This window comes from Canis aureus, chromosome 16, assembly GCF_053574225.1.
Source record: "Canis aureus isolate CA01 chromosome 16, VMU_Caureus_v.1.0, whole genome shotgun sequence".
NCBI classification, from domain to species: Eukaryota; Metazoa; Chordata; class Mammalia; order Carnivora; family Canidae; genus Canis; species Canis aureus.
In genome coordinates this window covers 39812605-39837549 of record NC_135626.1, presented here as the reverse complement: position 1 = coordinate 39837549, position 24945 = coordinate 39812605, and the positions used below count along the sequence as shown (strand labels likewise).

The 24945-nt window shown below is 42.8% G+C and overlaps 2 protein-coding genes across 2 annotated transcripts; both read left to right on the top strand.

Moving 5' to 3' along the window:
* Nucleotides 1-74: 74 nt before the first annotated feature.
* Nucleotides 75-6468, top strand: LOC144285352 (keratin, type I cuticular Ha3-II). Its single transcript, XM_077850469.1, has 7 exons — nt 75-474; nt 1892-1974; nt 3413-3569; nt 4486-4647; nt 4742-4867; nt 4992-5212; nt 5997-6468. The coding sequence occupies exons 1-7, from the start codon at nt 127-129 to the stop codon at nt 6121-6123; spliced, it is 1224 nt and encodes a 407-aa protein (XP_077706595.1). The 5' UTR covers nt 75-126; the 3' UTR covers nt 6124-6468.
* A 13111-nt stretch (nt 6469-19579) lies between these two features.
* LOC144285351 (keratin, type I cuticular Ha3-I) lies at nt 19580-24604 on the top strand. Its single transcript, XM_077850467.1, has 7 exons — nt 19580-19969; nt 21083-21165; nt 21700-21856; nt 23082-23243; nt 23338-23463; nt 23588-23808; nt 24021-24604. Exons 1-7 carry the CDS (start codon nt 19622-19624, stop codon nt 24136-24138), a joined length of 1215 nt encoding a protein of 404 aa, XP_077706593.1. The 5' UTR covers nt 19580-19621; the 3' UTR covers nt 24139-24604.
* The last annotated feature ends 341 nt before the right edge of the window (nt 24605-24945 follow it).

The following is a 24945-nucleotide window of genomic DNA, read 5'->3' as shown; positions in this document are numbered from 1 at the left end:
ATGCTGCATGTGGTCACCACACCCACTGCTGACAGAATATAAAGCCCTGAAAAGGACCAGGGCTTACACCAGAGAGAGGAATCAGCCTTTGAAACTGCCCTTCAGAGCTCCACTCCCTCCAGCACCATGCCTTACAACTGCTGCCTGCCCAACCTGAGCTGCCGCTCCACCTGCTCCTCCCGGCCCTGCGTGCCCCCCAGCTGCCATACCTGCACCCTGCCTGGAGCCTGCAACATCCCTGCCAACGTGGGCAACTGTGGCTGGTTCTGCGAGGGCTCCTTCAATGGCAGCGAGAAGGAGACCATGCAGTTCCTGAACGACCGCCTGGCCAGCTACCTGGAGAAGGTGCGCCAGCTGGAGCGGGAGAACGCGGAGCTGGAGAGCCGCATCCGGGAGTGGTGCCAGCAGCAGGTGCCTTTCGTGTGCCCCAGCTACCAGTCCTACTTCCGGACCATTGAGGAGCTCCAGCAGAAGGTGAGGGGGTGGGCACCACATTGCCGATTTAGTTAAGTATTTATTTAAATGAAACATACCGACTTCTGAATGGATCTAAGACTATTCAAAGCTGTGATAATAAAGACGCTGACTTCATTGGCTTAGGTAGGACACATCAAATCATCTTAGAGAATCTATTTGGAAAACCCTATAGGGAAGGCTATGGACTGGGGCAGGATAAGACATTAGACTATGATCAGTCATAGCAATCCTACATTGCTTCTTACCTAAAAACAGAGTAACTAATTTTTTAGTTCTATTATGATATCTTGGTCTTGGTTTTAGGCCTAAAGCCTTAAAAAAATATGCCCCTGAATTATTTCTTGGAGCTAGGAATTTCCTAAGTAGATCCTCAAATATTTAAAGAGCAAGAGACTGTGTCCATAGAAAAGCAAAAGAGCTATTGACCCCATAAGCCTCACTAATATACATAGACCCTGTACCATCCATTAGAGCAAGTATGCAGGTGAGAATTTAAGGCCAGAAATGCAAGCATAGAGGTGAAGATAAGGAAAGAGTCAAAACAGAGGTGGGACTTGATACATGGTGTAGATTAGGGAAGACTTCCCAGAAGAGGAATATCTGAGCAGGGCTTGATGGATGAGGAGGGGTTTATATTCAATGGCACAAACCTTTGATTCTCCAAGGAGATTACCTGTCCACTGCTCAGTAATGCTGGCAAAGTGAATGCCAGAAAGGGACATGCAATTTGAGGAGCATGCATTCATTTGCCCTCATTTACTGAATACAAGGCACAGTGCTTGAGTGAGAGATCAAGTGCAGAGTAAGGCAGTCTCTTTCCTTCAGGAGCTCACAGTCTAATAGGGGAGACAGACATGGAACACATGGCTAGAGTGAAGGGGAGAAGCATAACTGGCTAAGTGCAAAGCACTGTGGGGGCGTGTGGAGGAAGTGACCCCCTGCAGGAGGAGCTAGGGGCTGGAGGGGGAATGTGGATCATGGAAGGGTCTTGTTAGGTGTGTGAGGACATCCTAGGGCATTCCAGATAGAGGGAGAAGCTCTGTGCAAAAGCATGGACGAGGTTTGGCTGGGATTTTTCTGGGTTTAGCATCTCAGGAGCCCCCATATTTCTGAGCAAATGGGGACACAGGTCACTTTAAGGGAGGCCCAATACCCAGTATGCTCAATTTCTGCAGGAAGCCAGAGGCAGACCACGGGGAGAAGAATTCATGACAAAGGACACATTTCCCTGATTGTTTTAGTTTTGAAATGAACAGTGCTTTTAATGAATTCTCCTTTTGTCCCCAAACTGAACATCTGAGAAAACTCAAAGCTATTTGGAAAGAATGTGTGTTTGAAAAAAATGGCCTTTCGTTATAAAACAGAAGGCATTCCTTCTTAATAGAATTCATTTTATAATGAATCCTGTCTGCAGATCCTGTGCAGCAAGTCTGAGAACGCCAGGCTGGTGGTGCAGATCGATAATGCCAAACTGGCTGCAGATGACTTCAGGACCAAGTAAGATTTTTTCTAATGATCAGAGCAATTTAGTAATGGACAGGCTGGATTGCAACATGATGAACTCTGTCCTGGGCACGTGCAAGCAGCAGTTGTCTGGGATGGCATTGGGAAGATTCTTGCGTTAAGTTATTTGGGTTAAAAGTCAGTTTCCTCACTGTATGCATGAGTGCTGCATTTTAAACTTCTTTTTAAGGAGTGAAAGAAATCACCCATTCTTTCTCTTTTTTCAACTTAACATGTAGACCAAGTTTAAAAGTGAATTTAACACCTGTTTCTTTTTTTAAAAGATTTTATTTATTTATTCATGAGAGATAGAGATAGAGATGAGAGAGAGAGAGAGAGAGAGAGAGAGAGAGAGGCAGAGACATAGACAGAGGGAAAAGCAGGCTCCATGTAGGGAGCTCAATGTGGGACTCAATCCAGGTTTCCGGGATCACAACCTGAGCCAAAGGCAGACGCTCAACCTCTGAGGCACCCAGGCATCCCAACACCTGTTTCTTAATATAGGTTTGTCACTATAAGCCCATCGGAAAAAAAGTTATTAAATCACAAAAATAGGAGGCAAAATCGATTTCAGAATATGACTTTTTTCTTTTTTTTAATTTTATTTATGATAGTCACAGAGAGAGAGTGAGAGAGAGAGAGAGAGGCAGAGACACAGGCAGAGGGAGAAGCAGGCTCCATGCACCGGGAGCCCGATGTGGGATTCGATCCCGGGTCTCCAGGATCGAGCCCTGGGCCAAAGGTAGGCGCCAAACCGCTGCGCCACCCAGGGATCCCAGAATATCACTTTTTTCTGTGCAATCATAAGATTGTAATCATTTTCTGTGTGCAATCATAAGAATTCTTTGCATTTTTGTGGAACTTTATAGTTTACAACACATTTGTAATTACTATGCTATTTCTTCATCTTCAGATCAGCCCTGTGAAGTGTTAGTTTGGTTTCCATTTTATAAATGAAGGCTCAGAGACATGAAGGAATTTATCCATGGTCATAATTGCAAGGTTGAAGCTAACTGATTTCTACTTCAGTGCTTTTATTACAAGACCAGGTTGCTTTCAAGGTGGCTGGAAAGGATGGTGAGATAATCTATACAACAGGCTTATGAAGTTCACCATCTCACTTAAAAGGCAAGCCAGGGCTTAGTCCATAGCAGTCTGTGCAAATTCTTAGAACAAATGCAGTCAATATCAGATTAAAACTATACATAGACCCCCCCCCCCCTACCAAAACCTTCTCTGTGGATCTCAGGGATCTCAGGAAATAGATCTTCTTACTCAGCGTGGTGGTATTTTTTTTCCCCTTCCAAAAAGGGAATTTTTTAAAAAAAGTTCAAAAACTTAAAAAATGTAATACATTTGACTAGGCCAGCCTAGTAAAGCCCTGAAAAAGTTTTCTTTTTTCACTCCCTTTGATCTTTCTCTGTGTGTGCAGGTACCAGACAGAGTTGGGCTTGCGGCAGCTGGTAGAGTCGGACATTAACGGCCTGCGCAGGATCTTGGATGAGTTGACTCTGTGCAAGTCCGACCTGGAGGCCCAGGTTGAGTCCCTGAAGGAGGAGTTGCTGAGTCTCAAGCAGAACCATGAGCAGGTGAGGAAGTTCTAGCCCACATCATTTCATATGGAAGTTCTATACCTCCCTTGAGCAGCATAAGGTTGGTCTCTGCTAAGCACCCTAGAACTAACACAACATTTTGCTGCTTGTTCAAAACACACTTGGGGGATTCTGGGGGAATGGGTCATAAGCTTACTTCTCTTACTTAAGAGAATATGGTCAACTGACTTATTTCCATTTGGGGCCAGATATATGGCCAAAAATCCATACAAAGATCTTTAAAATATTTCCTAATGCTTGACAAGATCTATTATCTTGTGTAGGTGCCATATTAAGGACTAAGACTAGAAGGAGACAGCAAACTTCCTCATATTATATGTCACCTAGATACTAGAACTCAGTGGATGGATGGATGGAGGGATGGATGGGAAAAATGAGAGATGAAGGAATTCAAATAGTGGTTGACTCAGACTTCATGGTTGAATGTAATAGTAGGACATCAGATACCCATATCAAAGATTAGATGTTTTGAAGCAAATGAAACTACCCCAAGTAGACAATATATAAAGGTACACGACCATGAAATAAATGGGAGGAGTTATACCTGGTTTCTCTATATTTAAGTAGCAATAATTATAAACCAGGTACCATGCCAGACTCATTACTGAGCAAAGGGAAAAATCAGAAAGAAATGATAGAATCTTGGAATGGAAAGAGACATTAGCAATTACTTATTCAAGCAGCCTCATCATGAGAAGGAGGAGACACTTAGAAAGGAACCGTGAATCACACAGAGGTAATTTAGCAGGGTTCTATATCAACTGGGCTTCAACTCATACTTCCTAAGTTCCATTGCAATCTTCTCCCCACCAAACTGGACTCATTCAAAAAGAATTTATTTATAGCCTGTTTTTTTCCCCTGTGGGTTCATTCTTCCCCCTTCCTCCCTCAGGAAGTCAACACCCTGCGCTGCCAGATTGGAGACCGCCTCAACGTGGAGGTGGATGCAGCCCCAACCGTGGACCTGAACCGTGTGCTCAACGAGACCAGGAGTCAGTATGAGGCCCTGGTGGAGACCAACCGCAGGGACGTGGAGGAATGGTTCACCACCCAGGTGGGCATCTCAGCACGTGGCCACTGAGGGCCCTTGGCCCCTCGGGGCCCTTGAGGCAGGGTCTGACCCTGTCTTCTCCCCTGTGCTATTTCAGACTGAGGAGCTGAACAAGCAGGTGGTGTCCAGCTCGGAGCAGCTGCAGTCCTGCCAGGCAGAGATCATCGAGCTGAGACGCACGGTCAACGCCTTGGAGATTGAGCTCCAGGCTCAGCACAACCTGGTGGGTGTTGTTCAGGGTAATGCCCATGCTCTCCTGAACCCGTGAAGCCTGTGACTTCTCTGAAACCCCATGGAGAAGCCCCCTGGGGAGTAGCTCTGTGACATTCTTTGTCTTCCCCACACAGAGGGACTCCCTGGAGAACACACTGACAGAGACTGAGGCGCGCTACAGCTCTCAGCTGAACCAGGTGCAGTGCATGATCACCAACGTGGAGTCCCAGCTTGCTGAGATCAGGTGTGACCTGGAGAGGCAGAACCAGGAATACCAGGTGCTGTTGGACGTCAAGGCCCGGCTGGAGTGTGAGATCAACACGTACCGGGGTCTGCTGGAGAGCGAGGACTGCAAGTGAGTAGGGAGCAGGCCACATTCTTGCAAGGCACATGCAGTTTTACTCAAGGACAAAACAGAGTTTGAAGGTCAAGTTTCAGAGGCCAATGTGTCTGCATAGACCAGAGTTTTCTGTTGCAGTGGTGTACCATGGAAGATATTTTTTTTGTCATTACCTGGCTGGAAGGTATTTTCTGTCTCAAAAGATACTCATGAGACCTGATTGTTTTCTCCAAATTATAAGCTTTTGGAGCTGATGGGTAAATAAAACCTACCTTCGCGGTTGGCCTGTCATAGCAAGAGGGAAAACAAAACTGTAAAAACCATCACATATATTTGAGTAGTGCTTTAGGATGTGCTTTAGGATTGATCCTTGTTGGAATCATCTGATAGAGGCAGAATGGGGACAGTATAACTATCTTATAGATGAACATCTATAAAGAAGACAATTTGTTAGCTCATGGAGTACAGTACTTGTCACCTGACAGTATTTTCATGAACACGTTCTGTGTGGTAGGTATTACCAATCCTATCTTACAGGCAAAGAGGCTGAGGCTTAGGTGGGGAAGTGACTTCCCCATGACTCCAGGCTTATAGAATCAGGGCTGGAATTCAACCTCGGTCTTTTTTGCTCTTTTCTGCCAACTATCTCAGAGTTTGATAAAAAGAGCAATCCAAACAAGGCTTTGGCTTCCCAAGATGTCAGAGAACAGTTTCTGCTTTTTCTGTCTCCTTGGGTTGAGCTCTTCCCTTTTAAAAATTGTACCTCTCATGCTGACAAGCTATTAATTCTGTGTCCCAGGTTGCCTTGCAACCCCTGTGCCACGACCAACGCATGTGACAAGCCCATCGGACCCTGTGTCACCAATCCCTGTACCCCCTGTGGCCCACGCTCCCGCTGTGGGCCCTGCAACACCTTTGGATGCTAGATATCCCGGGACCAGCAAGAGGATTGCATGAAAACAGAAAGGCCATTGATGGACCAGTCCTGCTTCTCTGACAAGCATCAGCCCCAGAAGCTGCCCCAGGCATCTCCATAAATCATGGTCTGGAAGGAGAGCAAATGCCCAGGTGTGGCCTGGCTCTGAGCCTAGCCCACCAGATCCCCTTTATTCAAGGCTGCTCTCTCTGTTATTCTGTGACCTGATGGTCTGATGGGTCTGGGCTGAGAAGGTGTCATAGGAGATGTGTTGTGGTTCTCTCTGTTGCTTTGACCTTCCTCACAGGTCCCTAAATCCCTTTGTAAATCTAATAAACTTTCCTCTTGCAAAGCAGTGATGGTTCTCATTTGTATTCATTCTTTCCAAAGTGTTTACTCTGTATGTGCTTCTTATAAAGCCACTTGAAAGCACAGGAGGACTGTGTCATTAATCCTCTCCCCAGAGGGCTTCATCACCATTAATTAACATTCATTAGGTGCAGTGAGCCTGGCGTCCATCTACTTGGGCCAGCCAGCAACCGGTGGGACCACTAAGGTAAGAGGCCTCATCCAAATACGGTGAATATTCATTATGGGAGCTGACTGGTACCACACTATTAAAATTTCTAGAAAGTTCCACTTTTTCTTTCTAAGTGCCTGCTAGATAGAAGAGGAACAGGAGCTAATATTTACTGAACACCAACTAAATACCAGGAGCTGTAGGATAGGACTTATTTTCTTTCTTTCTTTCTTTCTTTCTTTCTTTCTTTCTTTCTTTCTTTCTTTCTTTCTTCTTTCTTTCTTTCTTTCTTTCTTTTCTTTCTTTTCCTTTCTTTCTTTCTCTTTTCTTTTTAAAGATCTTATTTATTTATTTGAGAGAGAGAGAAAGAGTGTGTGCACGAGAGAGAGCATGAACAGTGCGGAAGGCAGAGGGAAAGGGAGAAGCAGACTCCCTGCTTAGCTGGGATCCTGATGTGGGACTCGATCCCAGGACTGTGGAATCATGACTTGAACCGAAGGCAGATGCTTAACCAACTGAACCACCCAGAAGCCTGACTCATTTTCTTTCCTATTCACACAGTAAGGAGCTCAGAGGTCATTTTCTGAGTGTCAGTTATACATGAGGTATGCCTGTGAGGGAATGAACCCCATCCTTAACAAGCTCCAGGATCTTATACAACCTTCAACACTATCACAAGGGGAGAAGATGATGCTCTTAGTACCCCCAGACATCTCTAAAACTTGCCTTGGGAAATACTGAGGAACTTTTAACAGTAAAAAGGGCATCTCTTATATCTGGGTAGTACACAGCAGATTTTTAAAGTGTTTTTATTCTTGTTTGACTTTTTGTAACCAACCACAAGGACTAAATTTGGATTTTGGAACCAGCTCCCTTCCCTACCCCAGAAGTTCTTTAGAATGAAACTAGGATATTAAGTCTCTGTGTCTGCCAGTATTAAAGCAACAGTTATGCTAGTGCCTTGCCCCTGCTGGTACCTAATGATGTCTGGTCATGCTCGATGGCTTCCGCAGCTGTGTGTTCTGTGGCTCGTGCAAGGCCACTGTCCTATCTTGGGCCAAACTGCTAGTTATGTCTTCTCTCTTGGAGATGAAGCTGGCACTATGTCCCCCTGCTGTGACGAAGGTTGCTCCAATGTTGGTCATAAATCCTTGTCTGAATGCACTGTGGTTCTCTTAGCATCTGCTTTGCTATTGCTGATATTTGTGGTGCTGCTGGAGCTCCCTTATCCAGACCTCAGGCACAGCCCTAGAAGATGACAGAGTGACACTTCGTGCTGCGCTCAGAATGTCTCAGGTCCAGTTGGTATAGTTCGGCCTCTTGCCTTTCCTGCCCAGGAGCCACCTGCATGTGTCATATGAGTACCTTATGCACTCTATGCCATCCATTCTTCCTATGTGCTGGGATCACTGTCTACCCACAGGAACCAGCAGCTGCCTTTATCAGGGACAGGTGCCTCCCAAACACCCAGTTCTTTGCCTTGCAAATGAGAGCTCCAACTTGTCAGCACAGTAAATATACTTTTTCTTATTGTTCATTGTGTAAAGTATCAAATGAAACTTTGCCTCTCTGTTAGACAAGGTTGTGTCAGTGGGACAATTGGGGTCTGGGGGCAGCTGTCCTGAGTCTTGGTCTCTGCCATGGTGCTTTCTTTGGTGAAGAAGAGAAAGGAGTGCCAGGGAAATCACTTTGTCCTAGAACCAGGCCGAACTGATTTCTGAGATGTCTGCGTGGGATTCAGTGTTACTACTCACCTCACATAAGGGATGACACACATGGGCTGAAGCCTACTGCCAATGATCTATGATTCACGACTTGGTGTAACAAGGCACTGCTGTTATTTCTTATTTTAAATGACTATGAAATACTTCAAACATATGAAAGTATGAAAAATAATAAGACACTTATAAATCCACAATCAAGTTAAGAGATGTTAATCTTGTGCTATGTCTACACTATTGCTGTGGGGTTTTTTGTTCATTTATTTGGTTGGTTTGGTTTCTGGAAATAAAATGTTAAGAGTTGACATAAAACCCCACATTTATCCATCTTCTCTCCCTCTGTCCCCCCAGAGGTAATTGCTATTCTGAAGTTGTTGGCGTATCATTCGCCAGTTAAAACATTTCTAGGGATGTCTGGGTGGCTCAGCGGTTTAGCGCCTCCCTTCAGCTCAGGGTGTGATCCTGGAGACCCGGGATCGAGTCCCGCGTCGGGCTCCCTGTATGGAGCCTGCTTCTCCCTCTGCCTGTGTCTCTCCCCCTCTCTCTGTCTCTCTGTCTTTCATGAATAAATAAATAAAATCTTTAAAAAAATAAAATAAAACATTTCTAAAAATTATACATGCTTGTACCCATGTATAGTGTGTGTTTCAATGTAGCACTTTAAGCTAGAAAATATAAGTGTAATAAATCTTGCCATTAATTTTTTCCATTCAACCTTATGTTTCTGAGATTTAACTATGTTAATATGCATTATTCTTTTTTTTAATTTATTTTTTAATGGTGTTCAATTTACTAACATACAGAATAACCCCCAGTGCCGTCACCCATTCACTCCCACCCCCCGCCCTCCTCCCCTTCTACCGCCCCTAGTTCGTTTCCCAGAGTTAGCAGTCTTTACGTTCTGTCTCCCTTTCTGATATTTCCCACATTATTCTTGTAATTTATTTTAATTTCTTTGCAGTATTTCATAATGAAAACAGATCTTGTTTCTATTTACTTACTCCACTGCTGAGGGATAACAATTAGGGTGTTTCTTCCTTTAATCATTATAAACAGTGTTGCAAGAACATACTTGTCGATGTCTCTCTTTTTTAAACGATTTTATTTATTTATTCATGAGATATACAGAGAGAGGCAGAGACATAGGCAGGGGAGAAGAAGTCCTGATGCAGGACTCGATCCCAGGACCCCAGGATCATCCTGAGCTGAAGGCAGACACTCAACCACTGAGCCACGCAAGTGCCCCAAGCAATGTCTCTTTATGTACCTGTGTGAATGAGTCTCTAGAGCAGTGATTCTCAAAGTATGTCCTGGGAACCAGGGAAACTGTTGGAAATGCAAATTCTTTAGTCGTACCCTAGACCTACTAATTCCAAAACTCTGGGGGTGGGCACAACAAATCTTTTTTGTTGGTGTTGTTTTGTTTTGTTTTACAATTTTGTAAAAAAGTTCTGGGTATATTTCCAAAGTTCTGGGTAAATGAAACCACTGCCTCAAAGAGATATCTGCATTCCCATGTTCAATACAGCATTATTCACAGTAGCCATGATATGGAGACAAATGTCTGTTGATATGGATAACTAAATAAGGAAGAGAATATATGTATGATAGAAGGGCAAAAAAAGAAGGCAATCTTTTTAAAACTTATTTTAAATTCAATTAGTTAACATATAGTGTATTATTAATTTTAGACGTGGTGTTCAGTTATTTATCAGTTGCATACAACACCCAGTGCTTTGATGGGATGAGCACTGAGTGTTATGCTATATGTTGGCAAATTGAACTCCAATAAAGAAAAATTAAAAAAAAAACACCCAGTGCTCATTACATCGTGTGCCCATCTTAATGCCCATCACCCAGTTACCCCACTCCCCCCCCAACTCCCTCCAGCAAGCCTCAGTTTGTTTCCTATAGTTAAGTGTCTCTATGGTTTATCCTTCTCTCTGATTTCATCTTATTTTATTTTCCCCTCCCTTCCCCTATTATCCTCTGTTTTGTTTCTTAAATTCCACATATGAAACCATATGATAATCATCCTTCTCTGACTGACTTATTTTGCTCAGCATAATACCCTTCAGTTCCATCCATGTTGATGTAAATTGGTAGTATTTCACCAAAAAGAAGGCAAACCTGTCATTTGTGACCACGTGGATGAACTTGGAGGATGTTACACTAAGTGAAATAAGCCAGACACAGACAGACAAATATTTTGTGGTCTTTCTATGTTTTAGACATTTTTTTAATTAAAAAAATTTTTGAGTATAGTTGACACACAGTGTTACATTAGTTTCTGTATGATCTCTTATATGTGAAATCTAAAAAAGTTGGATTTGGGGATCCCTGGGTGGTTCAGCAGTTTGGTGCCTGCCTTCAGCCCAGGGTGTGATCCTGGAATACCGGGATCGAGTCCCACATTGGGCTCTCTGCATGGAGCCTGCTTCTCCCTCTGCTTGTGTCTCTGCCTCTCTATCTCTCTGTGTCTCTCATTAAAAAAATTAAAAAGTTGAACTCATAAAAGCAGAGTAGAATGGTAGTTGTCAGGGACTAGAGAGGTGAGGAAGATGGAACGATGTTGGTCAAAGGGTAAAGTTTCAGTTATAGAGGATGAGTACATTTTGGAGATATAATGTACAGTATGGTAATAACAGTTAATAATACTGTATTGTATTTTTGGAAATTTTCTAAGAAGATAAATCTTAAATCTCAGCACACATGTACACGCACACACACCCAAAGGTAACCAAGTACAGATTATGGATAAGTAACTTAGCTTGATTGTGGTGATCTTTCCACAATGTATGCATATGCATATAAAAGCATCAAGTTGTATACCTAGCATCCTGTTTTCACTTTCAAATTTGAGGTGTTATTCTGTATGTTAGTAAATTGAACACCAATAAAAAAAATAAAATAAAATAAAAATTAAAAAAAAAAAAACAAATTTGAGAAGAACCATCAGACTTAGCAAATACTGTCAATACATGTGGGCATGATGGCATCTTGTTGTTTTAGTTTGTAGTTTTCTTATTCCTAGTGAAATTAAGCATTTAAAAATGTTTTTTTTTTTATTGGTCATTCAGGTTTCTTTTCTGTAAATTCAATTCAACAATCATGGAATGCCTACAATGTCCTAAAACTGTCTTACGTGTTGGCCCAGGGTAGTGAAAGAAACTAAGATCTACTCTTAAGGAGCTTCAGGTGGGGAGACAGGCAGTAAAAAGAGTCAGACAAATGTGACTGTGTCAAGTGGTGGTTGCTAAGAAGAAAATAAAGCTGGGTGCTCCATACTGTGTTCTCCAAATTCTCATGTTGAAATCCTAGTCCCCATTATGATGGTATTGGGAAATGGGCTTTGGGAGCTGATTGGTTCTGAGGGTGGAACCTTCATGAATGGGGTTAGAGCCATTATAAACCCCCTTTCTGCTTTGTGGAGACATAGTGAGAATACTGCTGCCTATGAATCAGGAAGTGGGCCCTCACTAAATACTCAATATGCAGGATCCTTAATATCTTGGACTTCTCAGCCTCTAGACTGTGACAAATAGATTTCTATTGTTTATAAGCCACCCAATCTATGGTATTCTGCTACAGCAGCCTGAATGGACTAAGACACTGGGCAATAGGACAGAGATGGTTAGTGGATAAAACCTTTCAGATAGGCTGGTCAGGGCAATGAATGTCTGATGAAGAAAAATAGGGTTTAGTCTATCTATATTTAGTTTTACTACTGACACATTTGGATTTATTTAAAAAATCTTATTTCGGGGAGCTGGGGTGGCTCAATGGTTCAGCGTCTGCCTTAGGCTCAGGTTGTGATCCTGGGGTCCTGGGATTGAGTTCTGTATTGGGATCTCCACAGGGAGCCTGCTTCTTCCTCTGTATTTCTGCCCTTCTCTGTGTTTCTCTCATGAATAGATGAATAAAATTTTAAAAAAGTCTTATTTTGTGCTTTCTATTAATCATGATTTTTTCTTTGCTTATTGCTTTCTCCTTTCCTAACATCTGTTGGATTGATCTTGTTTTCTTGGTTGATATTTATTTATTTATTTATTTATTTATTTATTTATTTATTTTTGTATTTTTTTTATTGGATTAGATTTGCCAACATATAGTATAACACCCAGTGCCCCCCTCAGTGCCTGTTACCCTGTCACCCCATCCCTGCCACACTCCCTTTTCACTACCCCTTGTTTGTTTCCCAGAGTTAGGAGTCTCTCATGCTTTGTCACCCTCTCTGATTTTTCCCACTCATTTTCTCTCCTTTCTCCTTTCACTATTCATTCTTAACTTTTAAATATGCAGACTTAACACTCTGATTTTAACTCATCTCTCTTCTTGCATATAAAACAAGGTGCAAAGGAGTTTTGATTTATGTTCTTAATTTTTTAAGTTCTACCTTGTCTTTATACTCCAAAATTTCGTCATTATTACTATTGTTTTTAGACTTTCATGCATGTTTACTGGTTTGTTTGCTCACAGTGCTTCTTGTACTTTCTTCCTGCTTTCTGGTTTTAATTTTTTGTTTTCTGAAATACATTCTCTGGTAGTTCTTATGGAACCTGTAAGTGATGAGTTCTCTCATTCATTGTGTGAAAATGTGTCTCCTTAGTGGCCCCTCCTGAACAATGGTTTAATTTGGTGTGGAATTCCAATGGCTGGCTATTTTCCTTTGGCGTTTTGAAAATGTTATACCATCATCTTTTGGGTTTTGTTATCAGCACTGAAAAGCATACTTCCTGTCTAAGTGTGGTTCCATTTTGGTGATCCTTTTATTTTTTTTCCTTTCTTTGTTTCTAAGATTGTCTTTTTAAGTGTTGTGTAGCTTTACTATATTATGTCTAGGGGTGGGTCTGGTTTTGTTTTCCAAAGTAGGATTGATGTGCTTCTTTAATTGATTCATGCCTTTCAACACCAGTGGAAAATCCTCAGCCATTGTATTTTTTCAATATTACTTCTGTCCTATTTCCACTTCAGAATTCCTTTTAAAAAATAGCTTTATTGAAATATAATTCATTTAGCTTAAATATAATTCATATACCACAAAATTCACCCATATGAAGTTTACAATTCAATGGTTTTTAAGGCATTCATAGAGTTTTATAACCATTACCAGAATTTTAGAAGATTTTATCACCTCAAATAGACATCTTGTATCCATTATCCAGTAGTTGCTCCCTAGTATCCCCCACTTCAGACCTAGGGAACCATGATGGTGTCTATAGATTTGCCTGTCTTGGGTATTGCTATGAATGTAAACATAAAATCTGTGGTATTTTTTGACTGGCTTCTTTTACATAGCATAATGTTTTAAATTTAGAGCCCAACAAGAGACAGTTCAGTCTAAAAATTTTTTTGCTGTGACGACGAGCATACTTTTTTCTTTTTTCTAGTCACCTTTCCACTAAAGGTACAGTCTTTTGGTAGATATGGGTTTTTCCAGTAGTCTGAGCTCCAGCTCTGTTACATGGACTGAAGGTCTTGTCCCCTGTCCCTTACATTTACTGTTTTCTGACCTAGACTCTTTTCACCAACTCTCTTTGTGACCTAGAGCAAGTCATTTCCTCTTGAGGGTCAATGTTTTCCCATTTGCAACATAGTTGGGTGAGATGACCACTTGAGCTCCTGGTGGCTCCTACATTCTAAGATTCTAAGCTTCATCTGACTCAGACACAATTTTCAGAGGAGAAATTTTATCATACTTTATTTGTGTGGGAAGTCGATTCTTAGGACATACTCAGTGTGAGGTCATACTTGATCTTGGAATTGGACTATTTGATTTGGCTGGCAGCCAACTGGCAGAACATTTTTCCAAGGATTTCTCCTCTTGACATTTTCTTTGCCTGAAGCTCATATCCAAACCTCAGTCACTTTATGAACTACAAGTTGTTTGATCCCATAGGAAGCTTGGTGTCCCTTCATCACTCCCTAATAGCTCCTCTTCAGAATTGGCGAAGTCAGCAGTTATCACAAGGGTGTAAATGTCAATCATGACAAAGCCTTTATTTCTAGAACAACAAGCTCAAGTAACTTAGTGATTATATTTGAATAGGATCCTGGATCCTTTATGACTTAACTATGTCCTTTATGACTTCTCATTTTTTTAGAAGACTTGTAGGAATTTCCTTTTGGATTTTTTAATGTAAATTTTATTTCTTTTGCTTGTGTAGAAGGAATAGATATATTTTCAAAAAATTTGGAGAGAACAAAAAAGTACAGAGAAGGGGGAAAAGCCTTCAAAACTGTACCATTTAAAAACATCCAATGTTGGGGTAACTGGGTGGCTCAATCTTTTGAGTGTTCAACTCTTGGTTTCAGCTCAGGTCATGATCTCAAAGTTGTGAGATCAAGCCCTGCATAGGGCTCCACACTCAGTATGGAGTCTGCTTTGGATTCTTTACCCCTCCTTATTTCCTCCCCTTCTGCTTCTCCCCATGCTCTCTCTAAAATAAATAAATAAATAAATAAATAAATAAATTTTAAATAATTTTATTTATTTATTTGAGACAGTGAGAGAGAGAATGAATAGGGGTGAGGGGCAGAGGAGGAAGCAGGCTCTCTGCTAAGCAGGGGGCCCAATGTGGAGCTCGATCCCAGGAACCTGGGATCATGACCTGAGTTGAAGGCAAGATACTTAACAGACTGAACCACACAGGCAGTCCTAATTTAAATCTTTTTTAAAAAATTAAAAAATGAAAGCATCCAGTTTTGTCATTATAATGTGGTTCTTTTTATCTTTCATTTGTCCTCAATGTTAAAATCATATAATATTTAGGTTTGTTATGACTATATTTGTGTATTTTATTTTGGGTAAATATATTGCTCTTGAGTAGGATCATTATTGTTTGTGTTCTAAGTCACTCCGACTGATGGGACATTTTACTTAAATATTTAAGTTCTTCCAAACTATTGGAACAAAATGATACCATCAGTTTAGAAATAATGATTGAAAAAAAAAAAGAAACAATGATTGAAAGTAGGATGGTAATAAGGAAACTTAGTATCACTGAATTCTATTATTTCCATATTCACCCTTTATTTTCCTTCAACATGATATATTTATGGGTAACAAGTGGGTTTTTTCTCCCCCCCCCTTTTCTTATTGTCTTTGATTTTTTGCCCCTGGGCAGTGGACAGATCATATCGGTTGTGAAATTATTCAATATTTCTGCACTATGGTGATGGGGACTGGGGATACAGTGGAGATGAGCAGATTCGGCTTCTAACAATATGATCTGAAGTAAGCCATTTCTCCATTCTGAGTCTCAGTTTCTTCATTTATAGAATGAGAAGCTTGGATAAGATGATCATTAAGATCCCTGATATTGGGACATCTGGGTGGCTCAATGGTGGAGCATCTGCCTTCAGCTTAGGGCATGATCCCAGGGTCCTGGGATGGAGTCCTGCATTGGGCTCCCTGCGAGGTACCTGTTTCTTCCTCCACTTATGTCTCTGCCTCTCTCTCTATGTGTCCCTCATGAATAAATGAATAAAATATTTTTTAGAAAAGATCCCTGATATCACTCTTGTTCTAAGATTTTCCCTGTCTCTGACAATTTTGACATTTGGTATCTACATTAGGGAGTGGAAGGGGAGAAGGAAAAGTCAAATGCATGGCAGTCTGGGTTTGGATATGCAGCTACAGCTGAGTCTTGGACTTTTGCTGTGAGCATCCTTCTCTGAGTTCTGCTCTGTTCTCTGCTAGAACAACAATAAGGAGCCCATCCCCTCCCCAGACAACACATCTAGGCACACAACTGAATTATTTCTTCATAGTATCTCTTTAGGATATCAAATAAGTCTTATCTTATGCCTTGAAACAAAGTAGAAGTTGAGTTATATACATGGGCATTTTTTCTTTTTGTACATTCGTTTTTATTTAAATTCAATTTGCCAACATATAGGATAACACCCAGTGCTCAACCCATCAAGTGTGCATGGGCATTTCCAACTGCGTATGTATGTTGGGTAGATGTTCCTAAATCACCAATTATTATGAATCATCAAATCAGAACAAGCTAGACATCTTTAAACTACTTAAAGCACACTCTAATTATTGTAGAAAGTCTGTATTTGTAAGACCAAAGATCACAAGCTTTATAATAAGGTGTACAAACTGATTATGGCAAGGCTTCTTTAAACAATGGAATCTCAACTCTGGGTGTTTAAAATCTTGATAGCTTAAAGTTCAATGTGAGGGTTACTTCAAGAACACAGGTACCGTATACAGTAAGCACATCTATATGACCCTGGAAAGGTCCTGGCAACTTGTTGGTCAATGTATCCAAGAACCTCTCCATGGTTCTGATCTTACAGGGCCCCTTTGCCGCACTTGACACTTTTGACCTTCACCTCCCCTCTGAAACTTCCTTCTTGGCCTCTGATACCATGAGCTGTCTCTCTTCATTCTTCTCTCACTGTTTCTCCACTTCTCTCTGACCCTTTTCCTTCTCTACTCTCTGGTTGGAGAAATTCCCCAAAGTTTGGTCCTTAGGTCCTTGTTGCTCTTCTCCATGTACATTCTCATGTTTCTAACTCTCACATCTGCACTTGGATCATACCTGTCCTTAACATTACTGTCAAGATTACTAAGGCTTGCCACTACAAGGACCTGATGAACATTTCCCTGTATAGATTCTGCTATTCCTTCAAATGTAGCTGATCAAGAATGAAACTAGATCACTCTTCTTCTTAGAACCTTTAATGGCTCCCCATTGACCTTCCGAGGGGAAGCTCCTCAAGGAGGTATACAAAGTCTTTCATATAAAAGTCCTTGTGTGGCTTCAGGGAACTCAAGTATATAGATAGACGATAGATAGATGGATAGATGGATAGATAGATAGATAGATAGATAGATAGATAGATAGATAGATAAGCATGTAAGTAATGACGATGTCATGCACAAGGTGAGATGAAAGCTCACAGAGGAGGAAAAAATGATCTGTCAGAAGTTAAGGGAGGACATAGGTCATTTATATCTAAGCAGAATGAAATGATGGAAGAGTTTGCTTCTTCTCCACCCTCATATGTCACTCTCTGGCTTAAACAGTATTTACTGAGCTTCTCTTGGTTTCTCTATTGCAGAGCTTTCCAACCTTACTGAGATGAATGGGTTGGAGAGGTCCATAGTACTGATGCTCTGAATCCCTGGAGTGGCCAAGGCAGCCTAGTCACTTTGCCCCAGTGAGCCATAAAGTATTATCATTTCCTATATAAGCTTTTGTGTGAAAAATGGGAAGCATGCCTGAATGCAATGTGCGTGTCCCTCAGAAAGCCTTGCTAGACCTCCACTCAATTTGGTTAGGTCCTCTCGTGCATTTTCCTATAGCAGTTGGGACTTGCCTCATCACAGATGCATCCTGCACCTGGTTGGTGTACATTCTTCACTAGGTTGTAGGTTTGCCTCTCTTGCTCACCATTGCGTCTCTAGTACACGGCTCTGTTCCTGGCACATGGGAAGGGCTCAATTGAATGTCAGTTAAAGGAAGTGGCCTGCTCATCCTTGATGAGCAAAATAGTCTGTGTTTCTGTGAATGATAAAGTTTTTCTCCTAAATATTTTGCTTGCCAAATTTTGGTTTCATTCTTGACTCTCTTCCGCATCTCATGTTTCTAAATGGTTGCTGGTTCAAAACAAATTGCTTCTTTGAAAATGGTTCTTATACCATTTCTTCTCTTACAGTTCCTCTGCAGACACCTAAATTTGGTCCCTCCTCACTACTGGCCTGGACTACTACAATCACCTCCTTGCTAGTCCCTTTGCCTCCAGCCTTACCTTCATTTTGCTAAAACAGATAAATGTTTGCTAAACATTTCCTAAAACTTCTTCCTCCAGGGTAATCTTTGTCATAGAGAACTTCTACCATATGGCCTTCATTTCCCATACGCTTTTTTTTTCTACCACCTCTCTTCACAGCTCTCCCCTCCTAGGCACTAGTCTCACCAACCAGACCTTGGGCTCTCCTGTCCACTGTGTGTCCACACCATTCTTTCACCTGTAGGGCCCATGTTCTTCCTTTGAGTCTCAGAAGCCTTGTCTCCCAGCACACATCTGTACCTGTGAACTTCCCATCCTGGCAGTGCCCTCTTGCCCCATTACCTCAACTTTGCACTTACCACTTACCATTTCCCACTTTAGATTATTATCTCATGTTCATTCCTTCATCCACTTGACACACACTATTGAGGGTTTACTAAATACCATGCACTTAGAGCTGAGGATTCAGAGAATTAGACCCTATCCCTACCTTCAGGGAACTGAGATATAGAGATATATGAGCACAGGAGTTGTGCACTGCCATGCTCAAGGTGAGATGAAAGCTCACAGAGGAAGAAGAAATGATCTGTCTTAAGAAGTTAGGGAAGGAGATGGTTCATTTGTATTTAAGTAGCATGGAATGATGGAAAGAACAGAGATATGTGTTGGAATTCTGGCTTCACAATGTATTACTTCTTACTTTCTATGCCTCTATCTACCCATCTATAAAATGGGAATAATATTATGTACCTTGAAGGATCATGGTAAGGTGTTAATGAGATCATGTTTGTGAAAAAGGTCAAGTACCAAGATAAGCCTGTGCAAGTGCTCAACAAAGGTTTTGACCATAGCCCTGGTCCTACCTTCCATTTTGTACCATGCCCTGTACATACTGTTATCCTGGTGAATATCTGTTATTTGGTTAATTTACATTTTCATGGATATGATGTCTGCCACATGAAGAAACAGGGCCACTGGGAACCAGGGTGTTTTAAGTATTCCAGATGGGATCTATTCCTCTTTCTGAGAACCATGAATTTGGCATTTGGAAATCTGACCTGGCAAAAGATACATGGGCAAGAGCTGTGCTTTCTCATCTTAGCAAGAAGACAAGGAGTCAGGGCCATCAAGCCAGGTGGCAAAGCAGCAACAGTGTCCCTGGACCTGCCACACCCCACTAATGAAGGCCAGGGCGTTCATGAGTCCAGCTCTTTGAAGTCACTCCATGAAGCTCTTACTTCATTGATGCACAGCATGGAAGAGGAGTCCTGAGTTAGCGAGAAGCCCAAGTAAAGTCTTTTATGAGGTGAGGGACTCTTCTGAGGAAACATAACAAAACCAAGGGGAAGGGCTTTTGACAATCACCAAATGAGTAAGAAAAAAAGGGTTGCCTTCCATGTCCACACCCACTGTGGAGGGGGTATAAATGCTCCTCAGGAGAAGGAGACCCACAGCTCTGTGGTTGTAGAACTTGAACTCTGTGTTCAGCCAGGTGCCTTGCTCCCTCCAGCACCATGCCTTACAACTGCTGCCTGCCCAACCTGAGCTGCCGCTCCACCTGCTCCTCCCGGCCCTGCGTGCCCCCCAGCTGCCATACCTGCACCCTGCCGGGGGCCTGCAACATCCCCGCCAATGTGGGCAACTGTGGCTGGTTCTGCGAGGGCTCCTTCAATGGCAGCGAGAAGGAGACCATGCAGTTCCTGAACGACCGCCTGGCCAGCTACCTGGAGAAGGTGCGTCAGCTGGAGCGGGAGAACGCGGAGCTGGAGAGCCGCATCCGGGAGTGGTGCCAGCAGCAGGTGCCTTTCGTGTGTCCCAGCTACCAGTCCTATTTCCGGACCATCGAGGAGCTCCAGCAGAAGGTGAGGGGGTGGGCACCCCACTGCCTCCAGCAGGAAGTTGTAGGGAGAGAATCTGAGATCTGATTAAGAAACAGTACAAATTCTCAGTTAAAGAGCCTGGCTTTTCCATTTTTCTTGAGTGCCCATTGTGTATGAGGCTCAGGACTGTTACGCCTGAATATTTGCATACTGCTAGTCTATGTGCAGGTAGCAGCACTTTGCATAAATAAGCTGTAATTAAAAGCTGCCTCCAAATGTTTCCATGCATTGCCAAGCTCCAGATTTATTACCCTGAGGTAAGAGAAAAGGACTGAGCCCCAGAAAGAAGCTGAGGAAGCAGAATCTTTTGTAAGAATTGGACAAATTTCTCTGTTTCCCATCTGGACTTTTGACTATTCTGACTTCTTGTTGTCGTTTCTTCTGGGTTCCTAATTTACCTGACCTGGATACCTCTGAACTTCTCTTGGTGTTCAGTGTCTAGTGAGGGCATAAAAATGGTTGACAAAAATCAGAAAGAGTAGAAACCACATAGGAGGAAATGGTACCAAGCCACCCAGGATGGCTGGGAAGGCATGGCTGCTTCCCTGACCCAGCCCCTCCAAAAGCCAGTTACATATTTATCTTCCTCCCTGGGCTAGAAGTTTCTTGAGGGGAGCATTTACTCATTTTTTTGTATCTTCAGCTCCTAGAACCAGGCCAGATTTATGGTAGTTCTGTTTTGTTTTGTTTTTAGGGAGAAAGAGTGAGCATGTGTAGGCTAGCAGGGCTGGGGGGCGGTGGTGAGGCAGAGGGAGAGGGAGAGAGAGAATCTTAAGCAAGGTCCATGCTCAGTGCGGAGCTATGGTAGGTTTTTAAAAATAGATGTTATTATTATCAGCCTTTTAGTATTGCTTATTAGGAAAGAAAAAGATTATGTATTTCCTGATACTTTTGGTTGCACATTTCAGTATTCTTTTTATCCAAATTTGATTTTTCAAATATTTATTGAGTACATTTTGCACATAGATAGCATTTAATAATCTCATATAAGATCCACTGTGATTTCTCATTCTGTTCCTTCCAGGTAAGAAAATTAGTAGGAATTGCTGTTGGTTAAAAGTAACCAAGCTCATTCCAGATCGTTTTGGGTTCTAGATCTTGTGTAACAAGTCAGAGAATGCCAGGCTGGTGGTGCAGATCGACAATGCCAAGTTGGCCTCAGATGACTTCAGGACCAAGTGAGTGGGCAAGTGGGGTGTCCTCTCTCTTCTTTCTTTCCCTTTAGTGTGTCCTCAACACTGACAAAACATTGAAAAAGCTTTTCCTTAGATTTTTCCCCCAGGATCCACAGAGTCACTGCTCAGTAGAGCTCAGAGATCTCTTCTCCAGATTCAGACCCCTCCCCTACTGCTGCTTCTCTGTAAGATGAGATCCCCAAACTAGTGTAGAAGTCATGCCTCACTCCCACCCCCACCACCGTGCTCTGCTATGCACATAATGCAGTCAGGTGAATGTGAGAAGTTTATTAATTTTGGAAATCTCACAGTTTATGGACTTTTATTCTCTAAATCTACTGGTTCCTTATTTATCAAAAAATAATTACCAGAGCATTTTCCTCTAGGAATTACTGCTCAGTGTTAAAAATCTAAATGTAAGAGAAGGCTGTAGAGACTGCAAGCTCCAACTTCCAGTTATGTGACAAACCAAACCAAACCAGAGTCAGGGCCAGGCCCATTCCTGTCTGGTGGGTCCCTGATGCCCCTGTATCGCAGGTACGAGACAGAGGTGGGCTTGCGGCAGCTGGTGGAGTCGGACATCAATGGCCTGCGCAGGATCCTGGATGAGCTGACCCTGTGCAAGTCCGACCTGGAGGCCCAGGTGGAGTCCCTGAAGGAGGAGCTGCTGAGTCTCAAGCAGAACCATGAGCAGGTGAAGTTCCCCAAAGAACAACAGGCTCAAACTCGCCAAGGCCTGTTTCCAACTGCCATGGGCTGTGGGAGGGACTCAACTAACTGAGGAATCTGTCCTCTAAACAAAAAGGGATTTGTAGAGAATGAGCAATCTAAAGCCTGTGATATGAGATTAGGATGTTTCTGCCAGAGGTAGGAATGAGAGTAAAGGAAATTGGCAAGGAATGGCCAATTTCAATGAGGAAAGGCCAGCAACCAGGCAGTGCCCACAGCTTCTTCCACTCCCAGGTCAGAGCATACCAGGCTGTAGAGATCTTGTATCCCAATACGCCATTTAGCAACTGGAGAGGCCAGGACAGCCACCCAGCAGAGAGGGCTCAGCTGGAAACAAAATCAACTCTCTTCCTTCTCCTCCAGTGTTGCCTAGAGGAAATGTTGAGCAAAATGTTCACTGTCACTGTTTTGTCAGTTGACAAAGAAGACGGACATTTTGTGCAAACTTTAAATACCAAATGTAAATAGTGATAGTTAATATTAGTTAAGAGCTTACTGTGTGCCAAACGCTATGCTAAGTGCTTTGGAACTCCAAAGGTAGTTCTCATTTTACAGATGAAGAACTTGAGGTTTCTAGAAGCTTCTAGAAGCCATATAGTAAGTGGTAGAGATGGTTCTCAATTTAAGCCTGATGTTACCTAAGTCCAAGTATCAAGTTATGCTGGCTCTGTTAAGAGAATAGCAGGGAAGTGAACAGATACTTATTTCCTTCAGCAAAATCTAGGTTGATAGAATTGACAAGTCACCAGTTAGGTCTATTTCATCCCAGATGGTAGGTTCCGAAGTAAGCATACTTTATTTCCTCTTTAGCCAGACTCTAACCTTTTTATTAACTGTGGTTAAGAATCAAACCTAAGAACCTCTGTGGTATATGAGCAAAAACACTGAACTAGGTGCTTGGGGCTCACAGTGTTCTATCACATCTCAGCATGGAGGCCAAATCGCTGCCTTAAATGAGGAGGAGTACTCCAGGGGTACTTTTCCACAGGGGTGGAAAGAAGTTCATGGGTGTGAAAGCACTTTGCAAAGTGAAATACACAGGTTGGTCACTGATTATAGAACACAGTTATAAGAGGATCTGATGGAACAGAGCTTTGAAAGCTTAAGAATGATTACAAGCTGATCTGTGCTTTTATAAGAGAGCATCCGAACACTCTGTGATACTTCGCATCTTCCCCTTCCTCCCTCAGGAAGTCAACATCTTGCGCTGCCAGATTGGAGACCGCCTCAATGTGGAGGTGGATGCTGCCCCCACAGTGGACCTGAACCGTGTGCTCAACGAGACCAGGAGTCAGTATGAGGCCCTGGTGGAGACCAATCGCAGGGACGTGGAGGAATGGTTCACCACCCAGGTGGGCATCTCAGCACGTGGCCACTCAGGACCCTTGGCCCCTCGGGACCCTTGAGGCAAGGTCCGACCCTGTCTTCTCCCCTGTGCTATTTCAGACTGAGGAGCTGAACAAGCAGGTGGTGTCCAGCTCGGAGCAGCTGCAGTCCTGCCAGGCAGAGATCATCGAGCTGAGACGCACGGTCAACGCCTTGGAGATCGAGCTCCAGGCCCAGCACAACCTGGTGGGTGTTGTTCAGGGTAACGCCCATGATTTCCTGAACCCGTGAAGCCTGTGACTTCTCTGAAACCCCATGGGGAAGCCCTCTGGGGAGTGACTCTGTGATATTCTTTGTCTTCCCCACACAGAGGGACTCCCTGGAGAACACGCTGACAGAGACTGAGGCACGCTACAGCTCTCAGCTGAACCAGGTGCAGTGCATGATCACCAACGTGGAGTCCCAGCTTGCTGAGATCAGGTGTGACCTGGAGCGGCAGAACCAGGAGTACCAGGTGCTGCTGGACGTCAAGGCCCGGCTGGAGTGTGAGATCAACACATACCGGGGTCTGCTGGAGAGTGAGGACTGCAAGTGAGTGGGAAGCTAGTACTGTTCCCCTTGGGGGTGCATGAGGTTGCTGTGGGAATGAAAAGTCATCTCAATGGAAACAAATCAATAATTTCGAGCTTTTGGTCGGAGGTAGTCTGGGGAAGTGTTATATTCTTACACAAAGTACACTTAATATTTTCCTATCTGTTCAGTTCATTTTCCTCTAACTTGCACCCATGGTCTTCTGTCTGCAGGCTTCCCTGCAACCCATGTGCCACAACCAATGCATGTGACAAGCCCATAGGGCCTTGTGTCTCCAATCCTTGTGCCCAACGTGCTTGGTGTGGACCTTGCAACACCTTTGTGCGGTAGTGGCCCTGGTGCCAGGAGGAGGAGAAGGGTTCCAAAGTCACATCTCAACTCTACTTAATACAAGCATCTCCTAAGGTGACCACACTTTGGACAAAGGAAGAATTTCTACCAGTACCAGCTTCTAAGTGTCAACTCTGCCTTTCACTGAATTTCCTGGCTGGATCCTTTAGAATGCAAAGTCTACTTATCAGCTTCTTCTGTCTTCTGAGCACATAGAGAAATCTACAGCAGGATTGGGCAATATCTATTATCACAATTACACACTTGCATAACATGTTCTGCTTGAACAAATACTTATTTAAATGTGATTTCAAAATAATCACATGAAAGTGTAATGGAGCCAAAAGGCAGGCTATAAAACTGAACATAATTGGGAAAAAAAATCTTCCTTGTCACTCTTTTGGTCTTTGGAGATACAGTAAGGATCCCTTGTTAACTTCCTAATAAACTCTTATTCTTGCACAAATATCATTTGTCCTTCTTTGTTCATTCATCCCCAAACTGGATGTCTTGTATCAATAAAATGTAAGTGGTGTTCTTTTACCAGATGAAGGGATCATGTGACTTCCTTCAAAAGGAGTCTCCGTCAGACATCACCCACCTGTTGATGTGGATTTCTTGTGCGTGGGGAAGTTGGTAGTGAAACAAATGGCAAATCCACATGACAGTATCTACAAAAATTTTCTGTCTAGCTCTTCAGAGGGAATAGGCAAGAGAACTACAGAAATGGGACCTCATCAGGGGCAAATGAATCTTGAAAGTAAGGCCATACCTCTTGACAACATGAAAATACTGTAACCTAGCAAG

Excerpts from the sequence above, each read along its gene's own strand:
- LOC144285352 (XM_077850469.1), top strand. The coding sequence starts at position 127 with ATGCCTTACAACTGCTGCCTGCCCAACCTGAGCTGCCGCTCCACCTGC. Across the intron at positions 4,648-4,741 it reads AGGAATGGTTCACCACCCAG|ACTGAGGAGCTGAACAAGCA; the intron begins GTGGGCATCTCA and ends GTGCTATTTCAG. Across the intron at positions 5,213-5,996 it reads CTGGAGAGCGAGGACTGCAA|GTTGCCTTGCAACCCCTGTG; the intron begins GTGAGTAGGGAG and ends TCTGTGTCCCAG.
- LOC144285351 (XM_077850467.1), top strand. The coding sequence starts at position 19,622 with ATGCCTTACAACTGCTGCCTGCCCAACCTGAGCTGCCGCTCCACCTGC. Across the intron at positions 19,970-21,082 it reads TCGAGGAGCTCCAGCAGAAG|ATCTTGTGTAACAAGTCAGA; the intron begins GTGAGGGGGTGG and ends TTTGGGTTCTAG. Across the intron at positions 23,809-24,020 it reads CTGGAGAGTGAGGACTGCAA|GCTTCCCTGCAACCCATGTG; the intron begins GTGAGTGGGAAG and ends TTCTGTCTGCAG.